The following is a 25,225-nucleotide window of genomic DNA, read 5'->3' as shown; positions in this document are numbered from 1 at the left end:
AACCAGATACCCTCTCTCTCTCATCATGTTTGCAGGATTTCCATGAGAGCTGATAAAAGGCAAGTCTTGGCTTAGCACCTGCTGTGAGGGGCAGGCTGGCTCTGCACCCTCGGTTCTGGGCACAAAGCGGGTATACCATCTACACCTGCACAGCGAGGAAGGACAGGCTGTCACCAGGGATGTTGGTAGGAAAACAGTGAGATGGAATGTCAAGAGTACTTGGACTTGTTCCTACTTGATTTAGCAACCCTACTGCGGGGAATCTGCCCCAGGGACGCCCCGGGGGTGTGTGGCTCAGCTGTACCAAAGTTCTTGTTCAGAGAAGCAGAACACCAGAGTTGACTTCAGTGTGTGACCACCCAGACATAGCTGCGTTAGCATTTCAGAGCCAAGCTTTAACATCTGAATAGTAGGATCTTGATTTTTGCTTTAAAAACATTTTTTTTTATATGGACTAGGCCTCGTTCATGCCAGACAAGTTCTGTACCACTGGGCTGTTCCCCAGCCTATGAGTGCCGCAGCTGATAATTGAAAAGTACCTGAGCACAGGAAGATAGGCTTAGGAATTTATATCAAATAGGCAAAACAAGAGAAAACTGACCGGCTGTTGTACTGCAGAGGGGAGGAGCTGTCCAGAGGCAGTGGCCAGCCCAGCCCTGTTTTGGGGGGAAGGTGGCCATAGCTGTTTTTCTTGCCTTTCCTTTCTGACGTGGTCTAGGTTTGGAAGGGAGTGTCATTTTGTAATGAAAAGTAACACTCATTATTGACCCTTGTGCCAGTTTCTGAGCTCCTTGGGGGCCACTTGACTTAGGTTTCGAGTCACCCCGTTTCTCCCTCATACCAGTTACTAGGAAGTGGCAAGAATGGTCTTGGAAACCAGTAGACATTTCCAGCTGCCCAGAGCTGCTGGTGGGCTGGAGGAAGGACCTGCCGGTGTTGCTGCCTTCTCCTACAGCAGCCCCCGGACCTCCTTGGGAGTCAGAGCCCTGGGAAGGAAGAGCACAGCCATGTCTGCCTCACACCTGACCCATCGGGTCAGTGACTAGGACATAGACACGTGGGGGCGGGGTTGGGGGAGAAAGAAGCTCTTCTGTCCCTATCTGCTGAGAGCCTTATCATGTTATCTGTGGGATTTAATGATACGTTTTGTGAAATTCAGTTAGGATTATGTCCTCTAAGCCTCCCGTCCATCTCCAGGGTCTGGTCTGACGCGAAGCTGGAAGGCTGAGGGGAGACGCCACATGGGAGGCGCCTGCAACGGAGTTGTTAGTTAGTTAGGCAGGCAGGACTCTACCTCGTTGTTATACTTTTAAAGCGTTGTAAAGAAATACCAACACAGAAGAGAACACCCCAAAGGCTTTTAATACAAATACGGTAAAACTACACGTATGGACACAGGGTGGGCAGGAGGCCAGAGACTCACGGGACTACGTTTGGAAGATGCTCAGCCTAAGTTCTGAGATGCATACCTGACGACCTGGGATAGATCTTATCCTCCTCCCTTTCTTCTTCTTATCCCTTCTGGCCCTCCCTTTCCCCTCCCTTCTTTCCTTTCTTTACTAACTAAGGTATCTCTAGTTAGTAATGAAAGATACCCCAAGTTACAGAGTGACTTTATGAACTTTAGCAATTACAAGGGTATAGTAGCACACATGTGTCATCCCAGAACTTAGGCTAAAGCAGGAGAATCACCAGTTCAAGGCCCATCCGGGCTACATCTTAAAAACAAAAACCCCATAAATGCTGAGATTTCTTATTGTTGCCTAGTTGCTTTGCGGCCAGAGCTGTTGGCAAATGCTCTCAAGCAGGCACGGTAGAAGCCACCTGGGGTTACAGAGGTTGCACAAAGTACCTTTGTGCCTTGTAGGTTAAGATGAGCATGCTTACATGAGTTAGTTAATACTTGAGCTGGAGGGAGCTGGGCGTGACCTGCTCTGAGCATGTGCTTTGCCCACAAGGGTCTAAGGACCAGCACCGTGAAGGGACAGGGCCCAGTCACGTGGCTGTCCCTGTTTCACACTGTGCTTCCTCTGCACTGCACCCCTGCTGTGACCCCCCCCCAGACCCGCTTTCCCTCCCTCTGTCCTCTCTTGACTCAGTTCCTGGTACTTGCTTCAGCCTGTCCCTCAAAGCCCTTCCTTCTCCAAGGAGTCTCACAGCTATGTCCTCTCACCTCAGGCCGCTGGACGGGAGCAGCTGCCTCTCGCAGGTGCACAGCTGGGCTCCGCTGCAGGTGCTGCACGGCGATGCGGATGTCCTGTTCCCCGTCAGCGTCAGCCAAGTGGGCTCGTATGGTGCAGCAGGTGGGTGCACGGGGCAGCCGCTCTCTTGAGTTACCTGTACAGGTAAAAATGGGAGTCAGGAGGTCTGGGCTTAGGGCAGACAGCATCTGTGAGAACCCAGAAGTGAGGGCTGTCCCTGCTACTGGGAGGCTTTACAGGTGCTCGTGGCCATTGGAGTAGTGTGAACTGGCTCACGAATTCCTGGAGGCCCCCCTTCATTGGTGGTATGTGGACCATGGCTACCAATAAGCGACAGTTACTTTGCCCTTCAGATGGCAGAAGGTAGTTGTGCCTTGTGTATAGAGGCCCCAGCTCCTTAGGCAGAGAAGGGGTGGGCGTTAGCGAGGAGCTTGGGCTGGGGCGGCGTTGGCCTCACTCTCCACGAGCTTGGACAACTCCTGTGGGTTCTCACTATCTTTCTGCGGAACGAATGGGCCAAGGAAGGGGAGGAGCTTGGCTTGCCCATGGGGGAAGGGGTGTCACCGTGCAGTCAGCACAAATGGGGCGTCGGCATTGCAGCTTGGCCCCTGCAGCTGTGTCGGGAGGCCGTTGTAATTTCAGCTGGATGGTAGGCCATCCTTGTCACTTGACAGGGGACAGAGGCCCAGGGCCATGACAGGGGTGCGGAGGTGGCAGGGCCGTCCCTGGGGTGGCAGTGCAGTGCAGGCCAGGCCCCGCTCAGCTTTGGCTCTCAGGGTTCACGGGAGCAGGTCATGTGCCCAGTGTTAGTGCAGATAGTGAGGGCTCATGGTTGGTGCTTCCTGGTTGTCAGTCTTGGGGTCCTCCCTGGGAAGCTGATTGGTGGTGGTTGTAGTAACACTTGGTGCTCCCCAGCCCCCAGTGAGCAGCTCCACCATAGCCCCCTCCACCCGCTGCCCCGGCCGCCTGCTGCCTGTCCTTCCCCTCCGCAGGCCCTCGTGCCCAGTGGCTTTTCATGCAGGAAGGCTGCTCTCCCCCAGGCTCCCTTCCTTGAGGGGAAGCTCAGGTTCCCCGCCGCCTGCCCTTAACCCCACGCCTCTCCATCTCTCTGACAACTTGCAATGGTGCATTCTCTGAACTACTGGACCACTCGTCTGTGAGGTCCACGAGGCAGGACCCAGGCTGCTGTCCAGCATGACTCCCCCTCACGTCAGCTGTGCTGGGTCTGCAGCTGGAGGAGGGCTGCACGCTGCGGCGGGGAGGGACACGGTTCACAGCCTGTCGCCTTGACAAGACGCTTAACGTCCTCGGGGTTCGTTTGCTCATCTGTTAAAGCTTTGCAGGCCCCAGTGTGTGAGGCCCACTGAGTGTGCGCCTGTCGCAGCCACGTTTATGAAGGGGCAGTCAGAGTCGAGTCTCAATGCCAAGTGCAAGACCTCAGCCTCTCCTCCAGCATGGGCTCCCTTCCATGGTGTTGGAGGCCTCAGGATGTCTGGTCTGAGTTAGATTAGTGAGACTGACACAACCCAAGTGACCTGCCTGCCGCAGAAGAGCCCTAGGAGGTATTGAACCCTTGAAGTAGAAGTGCCTTGTGAGAAGAGTGGGGATAGTGTGGGTGGCTCTGAGCAGTCTGGAAAGCATTTGGGATGAGTGGCGTGTGACGTAGAGATGAGGTTGAAGCATTTTTTCCTCCTCTGAAGGCTGCTGTAGATTCAGCCTTGGGAGCCGGGCCATCTGAGGTGTATGAGCCAGGCGGAGACCAAGGCAGAACTACGAGGAGGCTGCGCCCCTTCACCCCATTTCTGAGATTCCTCTTCCTGACTCAGAGCTGGCTTCCTGGTCAGCACTTGGGGGATAGGATCTCAAAGTCAGCATCTTGCCCCTGGTCCTTTTTCCTGGAAGGAGACTTGAGCCACAGCTAATGCATTTACAGTCATTAACATCTTGAATGTGGGGTTAAGTGGCTTTTGTGGAAAGCAGCAGAGCTGGAGCCATGGTTAGACTATGCTGCCCTCTAGTGTCCAACTTCTGCCACTACTGACAGGAACTGTGTTTCACAACAAGCTGTTGGCTACAGACTTTGTGCATAGTCTCCTCTAGCCTCCACATCAAAAGGTCACAGGTAAGGGCAGGCATAGGGCCTTCCATTAGAGACTGATGTCAGTTTGTAACAACGTGTCAACAATGTGTCTAATGGAAGCAACAGGTAGCCGTTCTAAGTCAACCCATCTAGCAGTTGGACAGATGTCAGCGTGAAATAGAATGGAAATCAGACCCTGACCTCCTGTCTTGTGATTATCCTCTGTGCACAGATGCCCCCGTGGGAAGCCTGGAGAATGGGACGGGACCGGAGGCTCATGCTGTGCCAGAGACTGGACTGCGGTTCGGGTCAGTGTTCTGAGACACGTTGCTGTCTAGTGGAGGTGATGTTCACGGCTGGCTGCGCACTGGATTGTGTTTTGGAGACAGGCGTGGTCCTGCTGGGATGCAGGGCAGGCTTAGGCCATATTCCTATTCAGACTTTATCTTTACCTTAGAATTACCCTTGCTCAGACACTGCCAGGGGCATATGGGTGTGTGTCGCCTGTCCCCTTCTGAACTTTGGGGCCATAGCTAAGTGTGCCCTCCTCTGTTATTTTCTTAGTTTAAACGTTTGTTAGTATTTAATAGTAACTGTGTTCTATAGTCTTTAGGAACTTAGCTGTTATTCTGCAATATTTCTGAAGCATTTAGTCTGTTCTCTAGCATATTCTAACCATACATAGTCCCCCTTCCCTCCTCCTAAGTAAAAAAATCTGTCTGGGAAGCAGTGGCTCATGCCTGTAATCCTAGCTTCTCAGAAAGCTGAGAATCTGAAGATTGCGGTTCAAAGCCAACCCAGGCAGGAAAGTCTGGAGACTCTTATCTCCAATGAACCACCAGAAAACTGGAAGTGGAGCTGTGGTTCAAGTGATAGTGTTAACATTGAGTGAAAAAGCTAAGGGAGAATGCAAGTCTCTGAGTTCAAGTCCTAGTATTGGCACACAAAAAAATTCTGAAGGATGGGCTGGGAAGGTGGCTCAGTGGTAGAGCGCTTGCCTTGCTTCCCCAGCACCACATAAACAAAAAGAAAAAAAAAGCCGGAAGTGGGGCTACGGCTCAAGTGGTAGAGCGCTCGCCTTGAGCTGAAGAGCTGAGGGACAGTGCCCAGGCCCAGAGTTCAGGCCCCACGACCAGACCCAAAAAAAAAAAAAAAATTCTGAAGGAGATACTGATTTGGGTGTAGAGTCTTTAAAAATTTTTTATTTAAAAATTATTATTGTAAAGGTGATGTACAGAGGGGTTACAGTTACATAAATCAAGTACTGAGTATATTTCTTCTTGAACAGTGTCCCCTCTTCCTCTTCCCTTGTTTTCTTCCAGCTTTTTCCCTCCTTGTGTAGATTCTTTTTTTTTTTTGGTCTGGTCGTGGGGCCTGAACTCTGGGCCTGGGCACTGTCCCTCAGCTCTTCAGCTCAAGGCTAGTGCTCTACCATGTGAGCCACAGCGCTACTTCCTGGGTTTTTTCTTTTTGCTTATTAGTGCTGAGGAATCAAACCCAGGGCCGCATGCATGCAAGGCAAGCGCTCTACCGCTGAGCCACCTTCCCAGCCCCTCGTGTATATTCTTAATGTCAGCACTATTCTGGTGGCCTTTACTGGTCTTCCCCCCCCCCCCCCCCGCCGGGGGGGGGGGGGGGGGCCCCCCCCTCGCTCCCCCCCCCCCCCCCCCATACAGGGGATTAAACTCAGGACTTTGCACTTGTTAGGCATGCACTTTTCCATTTGGGCCCCTCTCCAGCCTCTTTTACTCTGATTGTTTTTTGCTCAGGCTGGCCTAGAATTTTGATTGTCCCACTAACCAGTTAGTTAGGATTGAGTATGTGGGCCACTGGGGCCTGGTCTCACTCTCATTCTCTCTCTGTCCTCATGGCTTTAATTAAATGCCCAGGTATACATCCATCAGCACTTTAAGCCTTTCCTTTAGGGTAGAGGTTTTCTCTGCCCCAAACGTTGCTTGCTGCCCAGATCTGCCCAGAATAGACAGAGTTCTGAAAATGACATGTCCCAGAGGAAGTTTGGCCACCTGGCTCTGTGTCAGAAAGGTCACCGCCCCCTTGTAAGACCTGGATCCTTATTTGTTTCCATTTTAGCACTTTTGCAATGAATGAAAAGTCCTACCTTTTTTCTTCCAGTTCTAGGGATTGAACTCAGGGCCTTGTGCATACTAAGCAAAGCACCGTACCACAGAGCCACACTGTCAGCACTTGGTTTTTATTTAGTTTTGAGGTAGGGTCTAGCTAACTTGGCCCAAGCTGGCCTCCACCTCCTGAGTAGCTGGGGTTGCAGGTGTGGGTTACCTTGCCCTTCTTAAAACTGTCACTCTTAACCCCAGTTCTGTGACAGTGTTGATGTTCTGCTTTTCCTCCGTGTGTGTACGTGTATGCCTGTGTGTGTATGTGTGGGTGGTAGATGATGGCCTTGCTGTTTCCACAAAGGATGCTGGGTCTGGTTTTCAGGTTGGAGCCCATTATCAATGCAGTTGGTTCTCAAAGTCTGCAGCAGCTTCGCTATGAACAGTTGGGGGAACTTCAGTCCGGTGCTCACAGGGCGCACGCTGGGTCAGGCTGCTGGCACCATGTTTTATCAGTCAGTCCGTACGGCTGGTTTGCTGTGTGTCCCTTGTAGAGGCACCTCATTTCATCTTGATGGTTGTTGGCTCATTAAATGTTGGACTCAGGGCGAAGAACACTGTAAACTCAGGCCTGGGCGAAGCTTTTCTAACACATTTTTCTATAAGGCATAGGAAAGGCTCATCTCAGGCTGGGAGCAGTGACAGCACCCAGGGCTAGTGTCCAGGGACATTTGAAATAGCAAAATCACCAGCAAAGACCCAGGGATATGAGAAACGAGGGACTAAGTGGCCACGGAGGGACGCTAGTTTACAGAAAGTGCCCGGAGTCTGTGCGGCCTCCTGCTCAGCCCTGAGCACGCCCACGGGTGGCCCCAGCCTGTGCTCAGGAATGACTCTCTGCCGTGCAGCCTCTGGTGTGGGTCACCGATGCTTTTCAGTGTATGTACAATCTGCATATGTAAAGCCTGCAGAGAATGAGGGTTGGATACGGCGCTGAACAGCGAGGTAGGGCCACAGGCTGAGTGTAACGTCCTTCTGTCTACTTTTCCAGCGTGGAAGCCAGGTCTCCAAGCCAGGGAAGTCCTCTGGGCAGCCTGCTCCCCTCTGCCTCCGTGCCGGAGTCCATGACAGTCAGTAAGTATCTCTGCGCCACCTCTGCCAGGCCCGGATGGTGGGGGCTGGGGTCCCGGCAGTGCCCCTGGGCTTGTGCTGTGTGCCTGTGGACTTTGCAAAACATGGGGCTGTCAGGGTGGGTGTGTCTTGCTTGTGGCCCCCAGAACTGTGGTAAATGGCGCTGAGTGGCACTGGAGGTACTAGGGTTTGAATCCAGGGCCTCATGTTTGCTAGGCAGGTGCTTTTCCACTTGAATCACTCCCCTAGCCTTTGTTGCCTTAATTATTTTTCAGCTAGGATCTTGCCATTTTGCTCAGGACTGGCCTGAACCACAGGTTCCTATTACTGCCTCCCATGTAGCCAGTGTGCATATCACATCTCGCTTATTAAAAGGGAATCGTGTGGCTCAGTTTCCCAGGTTTGCCTCTGTTGGGATATAGGGGGAAGAACAAAGTATCTGGCTTGATTTTCTTTCTTTTTTCTTTGCTTTTTTTTTTTTTTTTTTTGTAATAGTGGAGCTTGAACTCAAGGCCTGACAAGTGCTAAGCAGGCATTCTACCCTTGAATCATTTTGAAGACACAAAGTATCTCTGGTGTAACCGTGTTGATTCTGTGGCGGGGGATGGGGGTGGGGTATTGGCCGGTCCTGGGCCTTGAATTCCGGGTCTGGGCACTGTCCCTGAGCCTCTTTGTGCTCAAGGCTAGTAGTGCTCTACCACTTGAGCCATAGCACCACTTCTGGCTTTTCCTGAGTATTGGAGAAAAGAGTCTCATGGATTTTCCTGCCTGGGCTGACTTTGAACTGTGATCCTCAGATCTCAGCCTCCTGAGTAGCTAGTATTACAGGCCACCAGTGCCTGACCTGGCTTGATTTTCTTTGTAACTCTCGAAGAGTCGTTTTTTTTAGAGTAAGGGAAGCCATCTTTCCACGCTGGTACAATGTTACTAGGATTAGGTGCAAGCCATTTCCAGCTTTACCACCCAGGAAATACAAGCAAATAAGAATAAGTTTGAATGGCTTTGTGTAACAAAGTATAAACCACTGTGGCTTACCAAGTTGGAAACTCTCTGTTCTAGGTGGGCAGGCTGGGGCTGGTACAGGCTCCATAGTCCTCAGAGGCCAGGGCTCCGCCTGCTTGCCTCGTAGAAGAGCTAGCTGTGTTACGCTGCCTGAGTGGGAGGGAGGGGTAAAGGACCTCTGCTACTCATGGAGAGGGTCGGGAGGGAGGGCAGCCCCGCCTCTTTGGGGGATGCCACTCGCCTTTCCTGTTCTTTGCATCAGTGTTGTGTGCTCCGTGTCCTCTGCTGTTGTTTCTAGAATCCCGAGGCCCCTGAGTCCTCTGTCCCCACCATGCCCATCTCACTCCCTGTGGCTGACTCCTCCCTCTTCCTCAGCTCCTGGACACCCCCCCCCCGTCACTCTAGTGAGACCTGTCACTCAGTATGACAGTGAGTTTGGCAGATGGCTTGTGTGCCAGAATGACGCCCTTACATCATCACCCTCCCCTGCCATCTACAGCCTAGATTGGTCTTGAATTCTGAATCCTCCTGCCTAGCCTTAGCCTCCCAAGTGCTGGGATTACAGGTGTATACCACCATGCCCTGCCATTTTCTCCTTTTTTTTTTTTTTTGTCGGTTGTGGGGCTTGAACTCTGGACCTGAGCGCTGTCCCTCAGCTCTTCAGCTCCAGGTTAGTGCTCTACCACTTGAGCCACAGTTCCACTTCCAGTTTTCTGAGTGGTTTATTGGAGATAAGAGTCTCATGCAGGGCTGGGAAGGTGGCTCGGTGGTAGAGCGCTTGCCTTGCATGCATGAGGCCCTGGGTTCGATTCCTCCATACCACATAAGCAAAAAGAAAAAAAGCGGGAAGTGACACTGTGGCGCAAGTGGCAGAGCGCTAGACAGCGCCCAGGCCCCGAGTTCAGGCCCATGACCGGACCAAAAAAAAAAAAAAAAAAAGTCTCATGGACTTTCCTGCCTGGGCTGGCTTTGAACTGAGTCCTCAGATCTCAGCCTCCTGAGTAGCTAGGATTACAGGCGTGAGCCACCGGCACCCGGCCATTCTCTCCTTTTGTAGAAGAGCACAGAGGCTCAGCAAAGTTTAGGACACTTTCCAGCACCTCACCACGGGTGTGTCGCTCCAGCAGTACTACTTGGGCAGCTACTATGCACAGACATGGTTTCTGGGGAGTGGTAAGGGGTGACTCTGGTGATTGAACCCAGGTTCTCTCTAGCCGGTGCTGCTCACAATTCTAGATTCCCTAAGGAGGGAGACAGCAGTGTATGTGTGAACCAGCCTCAAACTCATTATTTTTAAATAATTTTTTATTGAGATTAAGTGATTACATAAATTCCACAGTATTGCAGGATAGTGATACTTAAAGTCACAAACACATTTTAACCTTCACAGGGCAAATTGTCATTATCATGGTCAAACTCATTATTTTTAATAAAGCAATGAATTCCCAACCGAGGGCGCTTGGTGTTCGGGATGCATATACCAGCATGTCTGACCATGTTTAGAAGTAGTCCTGAGCCCTGAGGACTCATGGAGCCGGAGGGGGAAATCATGCAATGCTCTATTCTCAGTCTTGGAAATCTGGGACAGATCAATATGAGAAAACACAGCGGTCTGCTCACATGTCAGCGTACCTCTTTTGGGAGAGTTGGCACAGCCCGGGCCTTGCTGAAATGGTATCTGAGAATCAACAGAGTGCTGTTGATTCTGGGGGGATGGTAAGGCCCCCACAGGTGGGGACACTGTGGGAAGGTGGCTCTCAGGCTGGCCCGGCACAGACAGAATTTGCATCTGGCTTTAGGCTGGAGGAAGGGCAGGAGGAGGTAGAAGACCTTTTGACTTTGTGTGGCTGTCCTGCCATCTTTCAAACAGGGAGAGGCCTAGGCTTGCTTTGTTTTCAATATCTTTAACTCAGCCATCCTAAATACTGTAGGGAGAATTTTGGCTTTTTTTTTTTCAGTTGTGTGCAAATTTGCAATGGCTGGTACACTCTGCAGGTTGCTGCTTCTCTGCTCCCTTTCACTAACCCCAAAGATGCCCAGGGGAACCACCAAGCTGTCCTCAAGGGTTGCCCCCTGGTGGATGGTCCAGGAACTAACCTGTAAAACCTCCCACAGAGAGGTTATGTATGACGTTATGTATGGTTTACTTAGGTTATACCTGGCTGTCATTTTATCTATGCAAAATACTGAGGGTTAATATTTACTAAAATTCTTTAAATTCATTTTTTTCTGTTTGTTTGTATTTTTGGTCGATAGTGGGACCTGGGCTGTGTACCTGAGCTCAAGGTGAGTGCTCTATCACTTTGAGCCACAGTGCCACTACCGGTTTTCTGATGGTTAATTGGAGATAAGAGTCTCATGGACTTTCTTGCTCAGGCTGGCTTTGAACCACAATCCTCAGATCTCAGCCTCCTGAATAACTAGGATTATAGGTGTGAACCATCGGTGCCCTGCCTTTTCCTCTTTTTTTATGGGAACAAAATATGACCTTAAGTTTACTGGGTAAAATAGAAAAATAGTTGAATGATATTTTGGAACTAATTCAAAAGAAAGTGCTATTTTTGGAGTGAAAAACATAATCTGTGTTGTGAAGCTATAATGCCCTAGCATATTAAAATTGCTGTTTAAGCTAAACTTTTGTTTAGCTGAATCATGAAAACTTTATTTCCAACCTTTCAGTTTCTCCTAAATTGGCATTATTTTAACCTTGTGACAACAATATTTCCACAGAGTTTTGTCTTAAATCCTGTGGGCCCCTATGTAGGGATTCAGGAGTGTGCAGAATGGACAGAGCTGGAAGGCCACGTGCGGGGTCCCTGCTGGGGGTGGGGGCTGTCAGAGGGCGCATGTGGCAAGATGATCATGTGCCACCAAAGTGTGGCAGGTGGTGATGGCGGAAGCGTGCTGGGCAGGGGTGGGGAGGAGCCGGGGAGCTGTGGGATCAGGTTCTATTCTTCCCGCAGAGGAGAGCTGGTGGATGTTTTTGTTGTTGTTACTGTTGTTTTATTTGATGGTGCTGAGGTTTCAACCCAGAACCTTGTGCTTTCTTAGCTTGCTTGCTCAGCCTGGTATTCTACCACTGGAGCTATTACTGTGAGCCCAACATTTTGCTGGTTAATTGGAGATGGAATCTCACATGTTTCTCTGTGTGGGTTGATCTGAAACCATGACCCTTCAGCTCTGAGCCTCCTGAGCGGCTGGTATGACAGCTGGAGCTACCAATGACTCAGCCAGCTGTGTGTTCCCCAGCCATTCCTCCGTCCTCCCTGTGGTCCTCCTCACCCAGCAGGGCCTCCAGGGCCTGGTGCCTCTCAGGGGTCATCCTCAACCATGTGGATATCCACATCCCCTCAAGCGGCTGGCAGTCCTCAGGACTGAGCCCTAGCACCCACGATTCAGAGACTGCTTAGTGCTGCCCAGACTCCCAGCTACCCATGCCCCAGAAGCCCTGGGTTAGCACCTCGCTTCACGCCCAGCACTGGCGCTTCCTGGTGGCTTTCTCTTTCTCTTTCCTGGAGACTTCCAGATTCCCTGTAATTGTTGGCATGCCATTTGTGTACCATTGCCCCTATCTTCTGTTGAGATGGATTATTGAGGACTTTGCTGCCAGAGCAGGCCTAGAACTGTGATCCTCCCAGTCTCAGTCTTCCTCACAGGTTAGAGTGACAGGTATGTGACACTCCTTCCAGCTTCGGGTTGAGAAAGGGTCTCATGAACTTTTCTGCTGAGGCTGGTCTTAAATTGCTATCCTTGCAATCTCAGCCTCCTCATTAGCTAGGATTACAGAGGCATGAGCCACTAGCATCCAGCTAAACTGTTTTTTTGACCTCTTGCCTCCTATAGACTCAGGATGAAACAAAACAGGAGGAAAACAAATGGTGATTGAGATGATAGGTCCCAGGAAGGGTTTGCGCACGTGCACGCGTGCGTGCGTGGGTGCGTGTGTGTGTGTGTGTGTGTGTGTGTGTACGTGTACGAGCATGTGCTGTTCAGCTCTGTGAAAATGCCGCACGGGGCTGTGTGTGTGTAGGAGACACCTATGGAATGTCTCTACACAGATGATTCTGGCCCCGCAGCTTCAGGGAGGGACACAGCACACGAGGCTCAAGGGTGCTATGTACTTATTATTTTATCGCAATATTAACTTACTGAAGATTTACTCAGTAGCTATTTATGGCATTTGTGTAGAATTTGTCTTCCTACATTTTTTTTTTTTTTTGCCAGTCCTGGGGCTTGAACTCAAGGGCCTGGGCACTGCCCCTGAGCTTCTTTTTTTTTTTTTTGGTTGGCCTTGGGGCTTGAACTCTGGGCCTGGGCGCTGTCCCTCAGCTCTTCAGCTCAAGGCGAGCGCTCTACCACTTGAGCTACAGCGCCACTTCCGGTTTTCTGGTGGTTTATTGGAGATCGGAGTCTCACGGTCTCTCCTGCCCGGGCTGGCTTTGAACTGCGATCCTCAGATCTCAGCCTCCTGAGTAGCTAGGATTACAGGCGTGAGCCACCAGCGACCGGCTTGAGCTTCTTTTTTTGCTCAAAGCTAGCACTCTACCACTTGAGCCACAACACCATTACTGGCTTTTTCTGCATATGTGGTACTAAGGAATCGAACCCAGCACTTCATGTATGCTAGCCAAGTACTCTGCTACTGAGCCACTTCCCTAGCCCCTCCACCTTTTAAAAAACTTTTTTTGTCTTTTCTTTTTCTGTATTGACGATTGAACCCAACACACTTGCTAGGCAAGCACTTTGCCACTGAGCTACATCTTTTCCTTAATAGTTTTTTTTTCTTTCTTTTTTTTTGGGGGGGGGGTCTCGTCATGGGGCCTGAACTCTGGGCCTGGGAGCTGTCTCTCAGCTCTTCAGCTCAAGGCTAGTGCTCTACCACTTGGGCCACAGCGCCATTTCCGGTGCTTTTTCATTTTTCTTATGTGGTGCTGGGGAATCGAACCCAGGGTCTCATGGATGCAAGGCAAGCGCTCTACCACTGAGCCACCTTTCCAGCCCCTCCTTAATAGTTTTTTTTGTCAGTTGTGGGACCTGAACTCAGGGCCTGGGCACTGTCCCTGAGCTTTTCTGCTCAAGTCTAGTGCTCTACTTTAAACCATAGCTCCACTTCTGGTTGTTCTTGTGGTTTATTGGAGAAAAGAGTCTTATAGACTTCTACCCAGGCTGGCTTTGAACCACAATCCTCAGAGCTTGGCCTCCTGAGTAGGTGTAAGCCACCAGTGGCCTAGCTTCCTGTCACATTTGTGACAGCCGAGTTTCTCTAATTTTGAATCTACTTCTGTATTGGAATATGTGTGTATGAGGGAGCAGAGAGCTGTCAGAAAGCCCAGCCTCTCTTAAGCTGATGGATGGAGAGCAGCACCACAGCCACCAGAGGGCGCTCGGGCCCTGCTGCATTTTTCCTTCTGCGACTGTGTTGTGTCTCAATTTTGAGATCCTGTTGTTAGTGTTTATTTATGGGGATGGTGATGGGAGCAGTGGTCCTTCTGAGAGGAGAGCTCCAGCACGCACAGAGCATCCTATTGTTCTCAGCATAGGCAGTCACAGTCAGCACCTGGGCAGGTTTGGAGCTGGCCTATTTTAGAAGGGAATAGACGGCTAATTGGGAAATATTTCTCTTTTGCCACTGCTTTATATGAGAGGTAATTGATTATCTATGGTGTGTGTCAGGCCTTCAAAGACACAGTATCAGGGAGTGGACAAAAGGGGCCCAGGTACTCAGCTTGATCATTTCTTTTGGGTTTATCATCACTTTAAAATTTTTTAAAAATTGTTTTTTATAAAAGTGATGTACAGCCTGGTGCCGGTGGCTCACGCCTGTAATTCTAGCTACTCAGGAGGCTGAGATCTGAGGATTGTGGTTCAAAGTCAGCCTGGGCAGGATATCTGTGGGACTCTTATCTCCAGTTCACCCCAAAAAACTGAGCGTGGTGCTGTGGGTCAAATGATAGAGTGCTTGCCTTGAGCTGAAGAGCTCAGAGATAGCGCCCAGGCCCTGAGTTCAAGCCCTACAACCAACCAACCAAACAAAAATGTACAGAGGGGTTGTAGATACGTGAGTCAGGTAAGGAGTACATTTCTTTCTGGACAGTGTCGCCCCTTCCCTTGTTCTCTCCTAGTTTGTCCCTCCCATCCCCACCTACAGGTTGTACAGTTCATTTGCAACATAGTGTCCAGTGAGTACCACTGCCAAGTTCCTTCACTCCTCTGTCCATTTCTGTGCCTCCCCTTATACCCTCAAAGACCTGTAAACGAACCAACAGGACAAAAAGGAAAGAAAACAAAACCAGCAAAAAAAAGAAAAAAAGAAAAAACGCTTCTTGTTTATCATCACCTTTGATCTCCAGCCAGGGCAGAGAGGGCAAGTAGTCATTGGGCCAACTTGTTGAGCCTCATTTTCTTCTCTTGGCTATTATTGGAAGGGATTCTCAATACCAGCAGGGCCATCTGGCTTGTCGTCTTGGCAACATAATTCCAAACATTCGGCAGCTTGAGAAATGGAGCTGAAGGCCATAGGATGGCTTAGAGCGCCATGGCAGGGCCCTGCAGCCGGTTGGGGCTTGCCCACAGACTTTCAAGAAGAGCTAGTGGAGCAGCAGCTATGAAACGAATGGCCCTCCAACCCCTGTAGCCCACAGCCAGTCTGGACCAAGCAGCCTCACAGGCCCCTCCTGCTGGCACCTCTCCTTCCCTCCGCACTACTTCTGGGCCTCTAGTGCCTGCCATAGGATTGGGAGGTTCCCGATGGGAGTTAGATATACCCTACTTCTTCCTCAACAGGTATCAAGCAGCTGCCTCACGTGAGCTATGTTCTAGGAGCTGCAGAGCTGTAGTAAGGACTAGACACATTCGGTAGAAGGTGCTCATAATATTGCACTTCATACTCCAAAGATGCCAACCCTTGTTAGGGGGACTGTGTGCCCACAGTTCAAGATCCAGTGGAAACGACTGTGTTGGCAGGCTATATAAAGGAGTGAGGGACAATGAGAGGGTCAGGCAGGAAGGCTGTGCAGCCACAGATGAGCAACATGGTTTCTGTTACCTGTGCACTGACGGGCTCTCCACACCCATCCACCGTGGGGTATGTCCGGAGATGAGTCCCTGGAGCAGGAGATCCAAACCTTCTTCCAGCGCCCAACTCCCTACTGGCAACTGCAGAGCCGCTAACCCTGCCGGATGCTGACTGTGGCCAGCATGGGTGACCAGCGCCGTGCTAGCCAGCATGGCTGTTTGGTGCCTCATCAGTGGCTGGAGTGAGCTGCTGGGTGTCTGGGACGAATGTCACAGGATGGGGTATCTGAGGTGCGGAGGGGGCCTAAGGCAGGGGGCAGGGGACTAAGGAAGCCTTTGTGGAGATTGGAAGAACCTCATCTGAAAGTCAGCGCCTGTGGTCTGCTTAGCACAGGAGGTTCCGCTCCTGGCAAACCAGACACACAGCTCTCCAAGGTTGCTTTCCCTCCCCATCGAGCTGCCTGGTGGTGTGGGTCAGGGCAGCTTGGTGCTGCCTTGCCTCTGCTCTGCATCTTCTGGGTTGGGATGTTCTTTCCCACAGGAAGTAGTCGTGTGGCCATCAACGGACACCGGAAATCCGTATTCTTGTTCTTCTGTGCTAGAGATCTCCATTGCTGTACAGTATTCAGAGCATCCCTTGCCTTCAGAGATGCCCTCCAAAGACAGATGGTTCTGAGGAAAAGACCTGCTTCTCCCGCCACCCTTGGACTTGTGGGGCCTGGCGTGCAGTTTATGAAGGCTTCTTGTTGCTGCCCCCGCTTTTACCACTCAGGAGGGAGGCCGAGGCTTGCTTTGGGAGGTAAAGGAAGTCCGCTCAGTCTTCAGCATGTGAGAGGGCATGTGTGAGGGCCAGTGAACCCAAGTAGGAAGCAGGTCATCCTAAGAATCTGATTTTCAGAGTGCATTTTGGGGAAAAGACCTCCCTCCCTCCCTGACAAGTCCTTTTGAAGTTTGACCCTCAGTCTCAATTAGATTTTCTTCTCTCCAAAGTAGCACTGATGGTGGCTTTTTGGATAGAAAACAAAAGAAATTGAGGTGGTGTGGTCTGTGTTCCCGAGGAACACAGGTCTCCCCTTTTCCCATAAGCCTCCCGGCTCATCAGTATGGCTGTCACCACAATGAGAGCCACATTGCTGACAGTGGAGACATTGCCCTCGGAGGCGAGCTCCTCAGAGTTATCTTTGTTGTCCACATTAAGTTGAGATGATTGAGTTGAGGAGTCAGGAGCGAGGGACCCCAGCCTTATTGAATAGAGAGCTCAGTGGTGGGCGTCGTGTGGCCTGGCATCGGGGTTGATGAAGAGGGATTGCTTTTCTCTCCGTCATCCGTCTTCACTAACCCTGGGTCCCTCTGGAGGGACACAGCAGATGCTTCCTTCTAAATAGCGTGGGGAGAAGGGAGGTTCCGCAGCCAGCTTGTCACATCTTATAAGCGGAGATGCTTTCACTGGGGACCCGCGATGTTCAGTCTGTAAATTTCTTTTGCTACTCCCTGGCCTGTGTGGGCAGAAGTGGGGTGGAAAGCCACCTTCCCGGGCCTGGGTTGCTTTGCTCACTTGCCCATGATGGCATATCAGGTCGGCTGTTGTTTGAACCCTGGAGCTCAATCCACACACTTGGCCTTGACTCCTGCAAGCGATTCTGTGCACATGAGCTAGGGTTTCTGTTGGGGACCCAGTCCCCTTGGATTTAGTTATGTTTTTTCCTTTAAATTTCTTCACATACTTTTTTTCTTTTGTATTTGTTTGTCAGTTGTAGGGCTTGAGCTCTGGGCCTGGGCGCTGTCCCTCAGCTCTTCAGCTCTAGCACTCTATCACTGTAACCACAGCACCACTTCCTGTTTTCTGATGGTTTATTGGAGAGAAGAGTGTCACATACTTTTCTGCCCCAGGCTGGCTTTGAACCGTGATCCTCAGATCTCAGCCTCCTGAGCAGCTAGGATTACAGGTGTGAGCTACCATCACCCAGCTGTTTTTTTTTTTTTAAATTATTTGCTTTTGTAGGGGGATAAAATATCACTTGTAGCCCAAGCTGGTCTTGAACAATTTACTCTCATGCTTCTGCCTCATGACACTGGGATTATAGATGTGAATTGCCACACCAGGGTCACGTAGGAGTTTTCTTTCAAGTGTAAAGTATTGAAAAATTTATTTGTTTGAAATAGTTGTCGATATTTAACAATTGAGAACTCTTCATATATATTTTTTTTTTTGCATCCGGTCGTGGGGCCTGAACTCTGGGCCTGGGCGCTGTCCCTTAGCTCTTCAGCTCGAGGGTAGCACTCTACCACTTGAGTCACAGCGCCACTTCCGGCTTTTTTCTTTTTGCTTATGTGGTGCTGAGGAATCGAACCCAGGGCCTCAGGCATGCAAGGCAAGCGCTCTACCACTGAGCCAACTTCCCAGCCCCTCTTCATATTTTTTAAAATGAACACCATGTGAGTCCAGTGGAAAATCAGATTTGGTAACTACTGCATGCTTCTACATGCCAGGCAGCTCTGGCACACAGTGGGCACAGTGGCAGGTGGGCCCTGTTGCAGGTACTCTGGTCCTAGTGGCTGGGCTGCTCTCTGCCTGCCAGCCGCACGCTCAGCTTCAATGGGCCAGGCATTCATCTTTGGAGACTCTGCAAGTATTTTCCCTTGAGACCTCCCTCCCTCCCTCCCTTCCTTCCTTCCTTGCTCTCCCCCTTCCCTTCCTGGGAGGTGGCTCAGAGCTGCACTGCAGCTTACTTTTGCTGCCCAGCATCACAAGAGAGACTCTAGACCCTGAAACTCAGGCCCTGGAAGGATCAAATTGCTGGCTGGGTGCTGCTTTTGTACCATTGCAAGTCAGGGACTGTCTGTGTTGTCTGTGCCTTGCCCAGTGCCTGGCCCTTGTGAGTGGTTGGAAACTGTTGATCAAGTGAGCAGAGGAGAACTGAACTGATGAGATCACAGTGACAGCCTGCCTGTGCCACTGGTCTGCTGGTGCTGGAGCCAAGTCCTCCTCTCCAGCATCTCTGAAGTGTGTGTGTGTGTGTGTGTGTGTGTGTGTGTGTGTGTGTTGGAGCCAAGTCCTCCTCTCCAGCATCTCTGAAGGAGGGTGTGTGTGTGTGCGCTAATCAGGAGAATGATGAAACTGCTGGGCATGGGAGTACATGCCTGCAAACTCAGCCCTAAGGAGGCTGAGGCAGGAGGACTTCAAGTTCAAGGCCAATTTGGGCTATCTAGTAAAACCCTGTCTCAAAACAACAAGAAAAAAAAAGGGGTGTGGTGTAAGGTAGGAGAATAAAGAAAAGGAAGAATAAGCTGATTTTAAGAGAGATTGGTTGCCGGGCGCCAGTGGCTCATGCCTGTCATCTTAACTACTCAGGAAGCTGAGATCTGAAGATCAAGGTTCAAAACCAGCCTGGGCAAGAAAGTCCATGAGACTCTTATCTCCAATTAATCATTAGAAAACCGGAAGTGGCGCTGTGGCTCAAGTGGTAGAGCACTTACCTTGAGCTGAAGAGCTGAGGGACAGCGTCCAGGCCCAGAGTTCAAACCCCATGACTGACGAGAGAGGGCGGGGGGATTGGTACTGAGGAAGCTATGAAATGAATTTTCCATGAACTTATATATATATGTATATATATACATATATACATATATATATATATATACAATTTTTTTTTTTTTTGTCGGTTGTGGGGCTTGAACTCTGGGCCTGGGCGCTGTCCCTCAGCTCTTCAGCTCAAGGCGAGCTGAAGTTTATTGGTTTATTGGTTTATTGGAGATAGGAGTCTCACGGTCTCTCCTGCCCAGGCTGGCTTTGAACCGCGATCCTCAGATCTCAGCCTCCTGAGTAGCTAGGATTACAGGCGTGAGCCACCAGCGCCCGGCCTTATATATAATTTTTTTAAGGCCAATGACTGATGGACAGCCCTGGAATGAGTCTTGGGAATGTATTAAGAGTTGCTAGAAAAATAAGGACAAAAGGAAAAGTCAGCGCTGAGCCGTGGAGATTTTCTGGTGGATGTATCCATTGCAGATTGCCATCTCCAGGGGTTTTGGCACCCCCGCAGCTCTAGTGGCAGAGGGGACTCACACCCAAGGGCCAGGCTCTCCTTGGGTTGGGAGAGGCGCTCCTGGTGGCAGAGGTCTGAGGGAAGTGTGTGTGGGGGTCAAAGAGTCCTGAAGGGTTGTGAGGCTACTTGGGGTGATTGCCATGAGCGAAGGGGGACACAGTAAGAAGGCGACATCTATGGGGAGGTGGCCTTCAAAAGGTAGCAGACCTCCTGTCTCCTGTGTACCTGTAAGAAGTAAAGTTTGGCTTTTCAGTTACAGCAGCCTGGAAGGAAGGTGAACTAGGAATGAACATGCTGAACTCTCTGAGTGTCGAAAGCCACCGGCTGCTCAGCTTCGCCTCGTTTGGCTGCTTTTCCTCCTCCTCTTCCTTTTGTGTGTGTGTGTGATACTAGGGCTGGAACACAAGGCCTGGGCATAGCTCCTTAGCTTTTTGTTCAGCTCTGGTCTCTACCTGTGGAGTCACAGCTCCACTTCCATGTACAGCGTCTGAGTACAGTCCTGCTCTACCACGCTGTCCTAGCTCAGCTCCAGGGTGCTGCTCAGGGAGGAGCCATGTGAGGCTTTGCCTTTGTGCCCAGGCATCAGAGCAGCAGGATGGCGTCCTTGATGGCATTCCGCAGCACTGACGGAGCAGGACAGTGTGGGGGCCTCTGTGTCAGGAGAGTCAATGGCTTCCCTTGTTTCTGGTCACCACTACTCTGGTATCATTTGTAGTCTCCATTTGAGGGGTCCCGTTTGCCTGCTCCAGTGCGTCTTGACCACACGGGCTTGTGGCCCATCAAAGGCTGTTCTGGTTATTTGTGAGAGTGTCAAGGTGTGGAGCATGCACCTGGGTGTGGACTCTGCCCGTGCACTCTCCGTAGCTGTGTGTTTCCAATTAATAGCAGATAATGTGTGAGTCCATTTGAGAATTACCCATACGTGTGATACCACAGCCCGAGGGTGGAAGCCAGCAGAGCAGCTCTATGTCCTAATTATTTATGAGAATTTCACAAGCAATTAGTCCTTCTGCCATCGGTTAACCTCACCACACCGCCGCGCGCGAGGCCCATCACAACAGATGCCCGTCACTGCCCTTGCAGCCTCAGGAGTCACGGTACACTGCGGCTTCAGTCGTGGGGGGGTGGGGGGTGGGCACGGCTGCTGGCCGCACTTGGCTTGCTGTCCAGGAGTAGATGGAGGGGATGGGAGCAGACAGCGCCACCTCTGCTCATCTGCTGGCAGGGGTGGGGCAGGGCACTCGCCTCCTCCTGGGGAGGAGTCTCACCTCTGAGCTGAAGAGGTCAGCCACTCTAGTCTTCTTATGGGCTCTTTGAGGCTCAAGTAGGGGCAAACACCCAAAGCACCTTGCTGTTTAGTGGCTGCATCCTAAAGCACCGCTGGGGGCAGGGGGCAGGCAGGAGGCGGTCCTTGCTCTGCCACTTCCTGTACACAGGTTCTGAGCTGGGGCAAGGTTGCCCTTCTGGCCTCTTGATTTCTCATTCGTGTTACTCGTGTCGCCTCTGAGGAGAATGAGACTGCTTATGCTAGGTGCCTTTTGCATCGTGGTGCAGGAAGCACAGGGAGGCACTTGGGGGCAGGTTTTATTGCCTGTCAACACAAGTCAAAAAGTAGAATCCATGGGTAGGGTGAGGGGGGAAGGAGGCAAGCAAGGAGAATGGAACAAAAAGCTAGAATGGGCCTGAGAGTGACTTAGAAAGTTCTATTTCAAAGTTCAGCGTAGTTTATCCTTTGTCTTGGAGATAAAAGGGAAGGGAGTGGGTAGGCAGACAAAGATATAAAAAGCAGGATGTTAAGTTTGAAAACTGATGATGTAGGTTAAGTATATACTCATAGGAGAACATCTTTTATTTCTGTACGTGAGAGCCCTGTGAGCTGTCTCTTTAAATATAACCACATATGGGCCCCAGGGGAGTGTGTGGAAAGGCCCTTTGAGGTCTTCAGATGCTGCATAAAGCCCAAGAATTATCACACAGATCTGCGTATTAGGTGGGCGTGCGCATACCCATACGTGTCCATGCATCCAGATGTGCCAGGTCTAGTCATTGTAGCGCTGGGTCCCCTTTTTAATTATAAGGGGAATATAATGAGGCTTAGGGCAGTTCCCCGCTGTGATGGCTGAGGCCGGGGTGTCTCTCACCCTCCTCATATCACAGTTTCAGTACTTTATATATTAACTTCTGAGGCCTGTAATCATTTAGATTAGTAGCCAGCCTCCTTGCTCGTAGGCCTGTGTTCTTCTCTGGATCATTGGGGGTTGAGAGGCGGTTTGTGCTCTGTTGATCTTTTTTACTTTTTTTTTTATTTCTTGGGGCTGGTCCTGGGGTTTGAACTCAGGGCCTTTGGTGCTGTCCCATAGCTTTTTTGCTCAAGGCTAGCACTCCATGGCTTGAGCCACAGTGCCACTTCCCGGTTTTTTGCTGCTTAACAGCAGATAAAAGTCTCATGAACTTTGCTGCCTGAGCTGGCTTCAAACTGCAACCCTCAGATTTCAGCCTCTTGAATAATGGGTTACAGGCTTGAGCTATCAGTTCCTGGCCTCTTCTGATCTCTTTTGAAAACAAGGATCCTTCCCTGGGAGGAAGGAGGGGGCCTGGGTTCACAGGCCTCCTAGTGTTAGGTCATGGTGATGACGTGTGGGAATTTGTCACCCTTCCTGCTAACTCCCTATATGCATCTCAAAAACACAGTTCAGGCCCGAGTCCTGTCAGTGGGGCAGGAAATTACAGCCATGAACCCGGTGGTTAGCGTTCCCGGGGAGGCCTTGAACTTATCATTAAAGGCAATCAGCATTTCCGCCCAGCCCATTCATTCCATTGTGCTTCCCCAAGTGGAGCTGAGGTGCGGGTTTTAGCAGTGGGTGACAGTCCATCACTTATTCCTTTACTCACTTGCTCTTCTGACCCTTGAGTCATTCCATAGGTGTGGAGGGTATACCGCAGTAAGGTGCTGTGCCCGGCTTTGTTACCCCTGCTCTCCAGGGATCCACAGACTTCGGTGGCTCAAGGGACATCATGTTTTCATAGACACACAGATACAGGCAGGGGGACTTCAGGGACACCTGGGGTTGTTCAGCTCCGAGGATGCAGAATGCAAGGGAGGAGGATCCATTGGGTTGCCGAGGCATGGGAGGCAAGGGGCTTTTTGTGCTGATGCTTTGTTTTGAGACCACAGGGTGTGTGGAGGGAAACTTGCCTCCTTTCTGCAGGTGCCCTCAGCTCGCTCAGCCATCTTGACTCCTTTGGGTAGCCGGCAACGTTCCAAGGAACCCGTGCAGGGTCTCTGCAGAGCTTGTTTTTTTCTGTGGTTCTGCCCAGTGTGAGATGGCAGGGCGTGGCTCGTGGCCCAAGGGTGGTGTCTGAGACACCTGCTGCTTTGCCAAGTCTCACCCTTTTGTGGGCTTTTTTTTTTTTTTGGTGTCTTGAGTTGGTACGCTTTTGTCCTGTGCCAGCATTTGCCTTTATCCCTGACCAGGCCTCTGTGCCTGGTGGGAAAAGAGCCATAGACAAGTGTCTGGCGCCCACTAAGGGAGTGTTTATTATGGTGGTGGTTGTGGTGGGTTTGGCCTTCTGCAATAGACCCTGAGGGAGGGACTTGGAACAAGCGTTCTGGGGCCAGGCGCATGTGTTTCCACCTTTTTCTCTCTCTCCAGTTGGACATCAGCCCACCCATAGCTTCTGCAAGACCCTATGTAATCAGCCTGATTGGAGCCAGTTACCGTCCTAGTTTTGTTGGCCATGGGTAGACTGGGTGGGGACAGGATGCATGTGGGAACAGAGTGTGAGTTGGGACAGGAGTAAGGCGGGGCAGGTGCACGACTGTCACATCCACAGCCAGTGAACAGAGGTGTCCAAGGAAGGTCAGCCTATGCAGAAGCCTAAAGGATGCTGGAGTTATGGAGGGAAATGGTAGTTTCAGAGTGAGGGGAGACTGGACTGCCTGAGATGGAATCCCATAATTTTTTTTGCCCCATGCCTTTCTGTGTTGCGGTGGATGAAAGGGGATGGCCAAGTCCATTGGATCTCAGGCTGCACAGGAATAGGAAACTTGTCTAGAGAAGCAACCCTTTGGGACGCACGGTCCACAGGTGAGGAAACAGTATGACAGGTAAGACCTACTGACTGACGTTGACTTTGCTTTCTCCCTTCAGGTGAACTGCGCCAAGCCATCGTGGCCATGATGAATAGGAAGGATGAGCTGGAAGAAGAGAACAGGTAGATCAGGGGCTTCGGGACTGGGGGATGCTCCTTTTCTCTGACATCCCACCTCAGGGGCAGCAAGAATAGAACTGCTGCAGCACATTTTGCTAGTTTTGGCAGATCATGCATAGACAGTTTCTTATTTTCTATCTGGGAGTGTCACTTGTAGATTTGCTGCGGCTTACAGATAAGCAGGGACCCAGGACCTCACAGCCTTGGCATCTCCAGAGAGGCTCTGGATATTGCAAGAGCAATACGGGCTGTTCCTATATTCCCATACCTCACAGCTCACGCAGTTCAAGTGTAGGATTCTGGGTTTTAATGTATCCACAGACCCTCGCGACCATCACCGCATCATATAGGTTATCATCTCAAGAGGAAACAGCATCCTCTTGGCCCTGTCCCTGAAGTCCTTTGAGTGACCTGTAATTGAGGGCCTGTTGGCCATGTTTCCAGCACTAAGATATCTGCCTTAGAGTTTGCCCAAGGGAAACTTGGGGCAAGAAGATACATAGATTCTTTTAACTTGACCAAAAGCGAAGTCAAAAGACATTGAGAGGGAAAAGGGTTTTGTCAATCTTTTCTTCCTTATTGAAACCAGCGCTATCCACAACCCAGCACTGGCTGTGCTGCTCCCTTGTGACCATGGCAGTTGGTCTGGCTGGTCATGGCAGGCTGGCCCATGATGGTTCTTTACTAAGCATCAGTGGACGCCACAAGGCTGTTATCTGTGGAGTGGGTCCGTCTGGGTGTGCATGTGCGCATTCCTGTCAACCACCTCATTCCCTTGCTTTGAGCTTACATCGCAGCCCATGGTGACATCCAATTACAATTCTCTTTTAGATCTTATTTTGGGCCCTGCTTGACAGCTTTCTTCCTTATCCTTTATGGAAACTTATAAAAGCAAAATGAGCATAATTTCTAAAACAAAAGAGGATGTTTTTAAAGGGATCTCTAGACAGCACCGTTTTCCAACTAAAATAAACTTTGCACAAAGCACTTGTACCATGGCAGCACTCTTTCCTGGCTATAGCGGGGCTGTTGTCTTGGAAAAAACCACATGGTTTGTCCTGTTATGTGGAGAATGAGTCACTGTCTTGCTTCCTTCTATTTTCCAGGGAAGGAAAAGGCATAGAGTATGTGTGTTGGGGGTCCCAGGCCCCAGTGGGGGATGTTCCCAGGGGGCTTGGATAGTTCAGGAATAGGGTAGGGCTAGGTACTTTTGGTTCCATTATTGCAGGGCAAGTGTGTGATTTAGTATGATGACATACCACAGTCAGTTTTCCAGAACTTGCCATGAAGGCACAGTAAAGTAAATGTGCAGCAGAACTATGTCTATGGCTTTATACTAATTTCAGGTTGTGGGACCTGAACTCTGTGCCTAGGCACTGTCCCTCAGCTCTTCAGCTCAAGGCTAGCGCTCTACCACTTGAGCCACAGCGCCACTTCCGGCTTTTTTCTTTTTGCTTATGTGGTGCT

General features: G+C 50.7%; 1 protein-coding gene across 1 annotated transcript in view; it reads left to right on the top strand.

Moving 5' to 3' along the window:
- Snx29 (sorting nexin 29) overlaps positions 1 to 25,225 on the top strand; it is a 177,355-nt gene that overhangs the window by 7,686 nt on the left and 144,444 nt on the right. Inside the window, exons 5-8 of the mRNA XM_013011677.1 lie at positions 2,179 to 2,303; positions 4,514 to 4,589; positions 7,405 to 7,487; positions 23,698 to 23,761. Of these exons, the coding sequence (XP_012867131.1) occupies positions 2,179 to 2,303; positions 4,514 to 4,589; positions 7,405 to 7,487; positions 23,698 to 23,761 (348 nt within the window). The remainder of the gene's footprint in view (positions 1 to 2,178; positions 2,304 to 4,513; positions 4,590 to 7,404; positions 7,488 to 23,697; positions 23,762 to 25,225) is intronic.

Source organism: Dipodomys ordii, unplaced genomic scaffold (genome assembly GCF_000151885.1).
Source record: "Dipodomys ordii isolate 6190 unplaced genomic scaffold, Dord_2.0 Scaffold14, whole genome shotgun sequence".
NCBI lineage: Eukaryota > Metazoa > Chordata > Mammalia > Rodentia > Heteromyidae > Dipodomys > Dipodomys ordii.
Note: the sequence above shows the minus strand (reverse complement) of the source record. Positions and strands in the feature narration are given on the sequence as shown.